Genomic DNA, 6784 nt, shown 5'->3' with positions numbered 1-6784 from the left:
AATTGCACTTTTGATCCTATGCATTCTAAATGGAAACTGTAAGGAATTTTAGGTTAAACTAATTTCAGTGCTAAATAGGTTTATTGAAACGTAAAGAAACCAAACACAATTAGGAGAGAACATTTCAGAATGACATGATAAAAAACAATTAGAACTCATGTTTTTCTGCATAAAATATTCTGATGACTAAACCCACAACTTTTCTTTTTCAGGCTTGCACAGTTTCTCCACAGAAGGAAATGTTCAGAATCCAGAGTATATTAGCATCAAAGCACTTTTCTGAGTAGAAAATCAAGCTTGCCCCTGATAAAAAGAAAAGAAGAAGCCAGTATCAATGTCTTTTCAAGAACTCTTTTTCTGATGAGGGGGTACCAGTGAGTGGGGAGATGGGGAACCCATACATTTTCCAAACTAATTCTGCAACAATTTCCAGATCTAGGTATCTGGCTATAAAGGTTAAATCAATAGATTCAAAGATCTGAAATCTGCTGTTAGTTTAGGTTCCTAGGTGGATACTTCATTTTTTATGTAAATTATCCTTTGAATGCTCAGAAATTAAGTGATTGAGCTGTAAAAAGTCAAAAGATTCTATTGCCTTTTGCTTTCATTTAGTCTATCATGTATTTCTTTGACTATGTCTTAAATGTACTCTAATTTCACCTTCGAAAGGCAGTATTTCAGGATTCTTAACAACACAGGACCCAGAGCCAAGGTGCTTAGGATTGAACCCAGCAAGGGTTCTGTGACTTCTCTTTGTGCCTCAGTTTTCTCATCTTGAGTATGAAAACAATAATAGAATCTATTACATAAGATTGATGTCAAGAGCAAATGAGTTAACACATCTAAACCCCGTAGAATAACGCTTGACAGGGAACAAGTGCTATGTTGCCTTGATTACCATCTCTAAGTAGTTGGAATCCTCTGTGGACATGCCTGAGAATAGTCTGACAATTTTACCAGCACTAACTTAGAGTGCATATAGGGAGGGTACTCACCTTGAATCTCTTCAGCCATGTATGTTGGAATTCCCTTGCACATGCCAACAATGGAATCTCCAAACTTATCCAGGTCATTGACTTGGCCAGGGTTGATTGAATACACCAGGCTTTTGGGAGGTTGTCCCCATGGTCCATCATTACCCTGAAGCTGAATATAGAAAAGACAGGGGAAAAAGAAGAGAGAGAATGAGTGCTAATCCCTGCAGTTTGTTGAATTGAGGGTTATAATTCTATAATCAAAATGAAGAACCAATTACAACCATGTATATCTCAGAATTTCTCATTGTCTCAAGGAATTTAGCTGGTTCGAAACCTCAGCTTCTCATAAAAGCAGAAATCTGAGGCTAAATTTATTTGGAAGCCTTGGCCTCATTTGCTCATTCATATTTCTGAAATCGAACTATGTGTTGACTAAATTCTGGGAATGCAGTTTATTTATTTTTCTACCCTGTTAATGAAAGGTACCCATTTATCGGTTATATGAATATGAACTCAGGTAAACGTTTTAAAGAATGATGAATCCCTTCTCCCCACTCACTCCAACCGGGGTTGCCATATAAAATACAGGATACCCAGTTAAATTTGAATTTCAGATAAAAAAATCATTTTTTTAGTATAAGTATGTCCCAAATATTGCATAGGACATGCTTATGCTAAAAATGATCAATTGCTTATCTAAAATTCAAAATTAACTTGGAATCCTCTATTTTTGCTAACTCTAATAATCATAACCCAACTCTTGCAGAAAAATGTCCTTGGAGAAGTGCTGAAGGCTCTCCTTGATGTGAGAACTTTGCTCCTCTAACAGTAGAGGCTAGGTGTTCTGAGAAACCTCTGTAGGGAAAGGCGTGAGCCGCAGCATCTGAGTGTGGTGGCAGCTGTCTCTCCTCACGCACTTAACCAATTCTTCTTCCCATTGTGTGTTGCACACTACAACATACTGTGGTTAAGAGGGGACAATTGTGACAAAAATAAAAGGACTTTTATTTTACCTTCTTCTCCTTGACCAGTGCATCGAGGGCTTGAAGAGATGGCATGGCATCCTTGTTCATTTTGTGCACAATGCATGCTTTCTTGTGAAAGAGTCTGGTTGCAGCAAAGCCCTGTTAGGAAGATGGTAGAGTGTGAGAAGTATGTTCATCAAGGAGCTTTCCTCATCAGAAAACAATTTTACCAGTGGAGAGAACTGGAACTCTGAGGTCACGATGGAACTGGGATAAAAGTGCAGGATCTGGCCCTGTTTTGCAATCACATTTATGGCTAACATTTGTCAGATTAGACTTCTGAGGGCAGAGACTCGGTGTCTAATTTGTTGCTTTATCTCCAGGTTCCAGCATGGTTAAGAATTACTCTACATGTCTGTTTTGCTGAAATAATTTAAAATAACTATTATACTATATATATACATGTATATATATATATATATATATATATATGTAGTACATAGTACACATGTATATATATATATATGCCTTACTGCTAAATTGTATACCTGAAACTTGCTGAATTTCGTTAACCAATGCCACCATAATAAAAAAAGTAAGTAAATAAATAAATAAATAAAAATTATAAAAAATACTATCACATTTTAATCTTCTTTGATCTTTATAATATTTCAAGGAGTCATGTTTTTAAATTGATCAGATCATAAAACTAAAACAATAAAGATTCTTTTTGACAGTGTAAAGTTTGTTCAACACAGAGCTGATAACTGCACAGTTGGGCCTTCTAGCCAGAATCAAGTGTTTTTCTGTTTCCCTTACCAATTAATATTATCATTTACATTTCCTTTGGTCCCTTTAAATTACAGGTGAAATGTCAGTTTCTGTCTTTTCAGAAGGAACTTAAAGATCGAGTGAGGTAGACTATGCTTTGGCAGCAGTAATATTGTGAAGGTCTTTTATCGTTACTGAGGGGATCTGTAGGCAAAACAAAAGGCTGTTCATATTTGTCTTACAACTTCGCAATCCCTTGAACATAGTGGATCCTAATTACTGTTTACTGGTTTGAATTTTCACTGATTGTGGGAAACTTATTAATAGTAGTTACATGTAGGGGGTGAAACTGGGTGAGCAAAATTGGCACTCTATGCTCATGTACAGTTAGAATTTATTTAAAAAAATTTTTTTTTATGAATAGCAGGCAATTTCTCTGTCGTTGCGAAAGAACTGTCATATCTGTAAAGAGTGGAGATTGTGTGCTGGCTACCTACAGTGTTGTAATTCCAGAGCATGTGCCAGGAGTCCCACCCATTGTTGTTGTCGACGTTGGCCACGTTGTGTTCATTGTTTACACTCACTGACTGCTGCCCACTTCCACCGCTGTTGTTGTTATCGTTGATGTTGATATTCTGAAATTTATGAGAAATCGATAATGGTTTAATATCATATCATTTTTTTTTGCAAATACATTTTGGTAACAGACTTTAAAAAGCGAGACTTACATAGTAGGCAAGGGCAGGAGTCAGGAAGACACCAAGAAGTCCAGCAAAGACGGTCTGAAATCACAAATAACACTGGCTTCCTGTCACATGGCAAAACAATGTCTTCTTTTTTCTTTCTCTATGCAAGCTTATGGCAAGTATTTCTTAACCTTACCACTGCGTTCAATGGTCTGTCTGTTCTTCTTTGATCTTGTATTTTTTTCAATCATAAACAGTTCTAATGATGATGTACAATTGTAGGTTGATTACTTATATTATGCTATTGTGATATATAATTTTAGGATTTTTAATGTAGTTCTTATGAAAAAACTAATGAAGTGTTAGTGTATTGAAAAATGGAAAAATAAAATTGAAAATGAATGGCATGTGATATGAAAATAGTTATAAGTTCTAAAAAATCACATCTGAAAATAATTAACTTTCCTATTTGATCTGAAAATTAAGTAAGAATGATTTCCAGATCAAATGATTGCTCTGAATGCTTTCCTTCATTCCTAGAACTTCTAAGAGCAAAAGTAGTCTTTTAATTTTTAATTTTTTTTTAAAGCAATGGATTGGTAAGATGTTGGATACTGGTGCTGAGAGGCCAAGGATGGAGTGTCTGGCTGTTAAGCGTGGTTAGCAGAAGGGAAATCAATAGCTGTCCCAGGGTACCTGGGTTAGTCATTTGTCACTAGGTACATGGCATTGCTTTTTAGAACATAGAGCTTTATGCAGGGTGCCTGATTCTGAGTACTCGTTCTCATTTCCTTTGCCTGGGACAAAATGGTTTGAGAACTGACCTGGTGATTCAAGGTAATTTTAAAAACGTGTTTAATCTTTCTCCTGATAGTTTAAGAAGGAAGAAAAAATTAGTTTTTTTTTTTTTTTAAAAAAAGATGAAAGAAATTTTTGAGATCTACTACTACAATATATTCCTTTCACAGATGAGGAAATCGAGCTTCAGAAGTCACTTAAGTGACTTAACCAAGCTCGTATTGGCCAAGGTTGTATTTCTTGTTCTAGGAGAGATCAAGATCTGACCTCCTTTATTATTTTAAACTTTATTGTTATCAGAACTAATTTCTAGATAATGATTTTACACTAGCAGCTTAGTATTTACTATGTTGAAACATAAAAATATTTTTCTGATTTCAGTCCTTTTGCATATTGTGATAAGAAATGCATGGGTAATCACAAGTTACTTTGGCAGAATTCTGTGGTCCACCTGCTACACTCTGAGCTTTTTATCTGGAACCACGGGTGAGATGTTGCAAGAGCTTCATGCTTCAGCCCTTGTCATGAATAAATGACTATGGACAGTGTCTAAGTGTCTAAGGCAAATTGTTCTTATTTGGAGATTCATTTGACAGCAGAGAATGTGATAGTAAGTCTCTCACTCAATTGTTTTGATAACTTTTTTAATCTTGCCTGAACATACTCAGGAGTTTTGGTAAAAAAGGAATTCAAGAATGTGGGGAAAGATAAGGCATTTTCTAGAGCTTAGGGACTGTATGCTTTCTGCCCAGACTTAAATCAGGAGATCTGGAAAGTAATTTTATTAAAGATACATGGTATAAGATGCTCAGACAGCTGTTTAATACTAGTATAACTAACCTTATCTATAGAGAAGTTTACAAATGCCACAATTCCATGAAAAAAAAAAGAGATTTTTAAAACAAAATTTTCCATTACAGTGATATTGTCCTAAGAAACAGATGCCTTTAGCTCAGAATGTTAACAGTCTGCTATTAGAAGATAATAAATTTAAAAGGGAAAATCTACTCACTGTGAATCTCATCTTGGCTTCACCGCTGCAGTGGAATGGAGGAGAAGGCAGGCATGGACTCAGACAAGGAATCTTCTCGTATTTGTACTTGACTGGCTTTGCTCAAAATAGGTGTGACCAGGTGGAGCCAAAGACTTATCTTCCTTCATTTCCTATAACTGTGTCATAATCCAGTGTACCAAGAAGCCTTTTGGAATATCTGCCTGGTTAGCAAGGAACTTTGACATGGAGTTAATCTGACTCATCATTTGTTGAAGCTGAAGATATCACAACAAACTCAATATGATTTATGATAACTTTTGGTCCAACCGAATTGTGGGTGTGGATATTTTATATATTGATATTACTGAGATTCAGAAAAGGAATAATCCCTAAAATCAAACAAGACTACAGATGAGAAACTATGGGCACACAGGACCTTCCAGATAGCAGCTCCTATAAGAATGTGGGAACCATTTCCTCTTCTTACCTTTACCTGAACCCATTGTAATGATTTTGCTTAGGCTAAACATGTTCTGTTAGCTACTCCTACCAAACCTATCCCCCCCTTTTCTGCAATTCTGAGCCCTCTCGATGATAGTACCATGTATCCCATTAGACAACTTGAGGGCTGTCTTCAGCCCATTCTTCCTACCACCACATCCAGTTAGTTACCAAACTTGTCATTTCATCTCAGAAATGCCTCTCAAATCTGGCCATAGCCATAAGTCCTCTCACCTAGACTTTTACGACAGTTATGTAATCGGTCACTCTAGTCACCAATCTTTTCTATTTTAGTGTACGACTCTAATATGCTTAGAATCTTTCACTGGCAGCCTATGAGATAAACTTCAACCCATTGGGGTGGCATCCAGGGTTCTTTATAATAAGGTTCCCAAAGCCTTCCTAGCTGTATCCGTCTCTCTCTGTCATGTAGCTGTACCTGAGTTCCCATCGTTCCTGGGATATTTGAAATGGTCCATGCCCCTATCCTTCGCACATGTGGCTCTCTCACCCTGGAGCGCCAATCCCTTGCCTTTCTTTAATTGGTAAACTGCTATTCATTTTTTCAGGACCCAGCCCCAAACCACTGCTTCTATTACATCTTCTTCCTAGCCGAGGGTGAACTTTCATTTTTTTTCTGGAGCTATAAAAGAAATCTCAGTCCATTTCTTTCTGGATAATTTAATATTTGGAAATTATGTTAAAATAATAAAAACATGTTTTCATCAGAAACAGAGTAGAAATTGTCATTTGGACAAAGAAATAAATGCTCAGAACAGTCTTGGAAGTGAACTAAAGTTTTAATTTTTTTCTTGCTTTCTCCTAGAAACTAAAGCTGGTGAATCAAATTGTTGAAGGGGAAAACTTTATCTCATTAATTGCTGACCTATCAATTTCTCCTTTGGAAACCTTCTTGAGCCCATGATAATTCTTTTATGTATGGATTGGAATCATAAGTTGGGGTTATATGGTTGTAAAGCTTGATTCACTATAAACATCTCTTTCAAAATGTTGGTATGAGTGGTAAGATTTTGCTTATGTTTTCAATGTGTCCACAAATTTCTTTCAAACGGATTCTTAAGCTGCAAAAGA

At 36.2% G+C, this 6784-nt stretch overlaps 1 protein-coding gene across 1 annotated transcript; it reads right to left on the bottom strand.

Moving 5' to 3' along the window:
- Positions 1 to 208: 208 nt before the first annotated feature.
- Positions 209 to 6143, bottom strand: GKN1 (gastrokine 1). The gene is made up of 7 exons (XM_036225053.1): positions 6132 to 6143; positions 5210 to 5305; positions 3442 to 3495; positions 3211 to 3348; positions 1991 to 2101; positions 996 to 1146; positions 209 to 303 (listed from the first exon to the last, which is right to left on the bottom strand). The coding sequence occupies exons 1-7, from the start codon at positions 6141 to 6143 to the stop codon at positions 209 to 211; spliced, it is 657 nt and encodes a 218-aa protein (XP_036080946.1).
- Positions 6144 to 6784: the final 641 nt, after the last annotated feature.

The sequence above is a fragment of the Rousettus aegyptiacus genome, unplaced genomic scaffold (genome assembly GCF_014176215.1).
Source record: "Rousettus aegyptiacus isolate mRouAeg1 unplaced genomic scaffold, mRouAeg1.p scaffold_m13_p_7, whole genome shotgun sequence".
NCBI lineage: Eukaryota > Metazoa > Chordata > Mammalia > Chiroptera > Pteropodidae > Rousettus > Rousettus aegyptiacus.
This window is presented reverse-complemented; position numbering and strand designations above follow the sequence as displayed.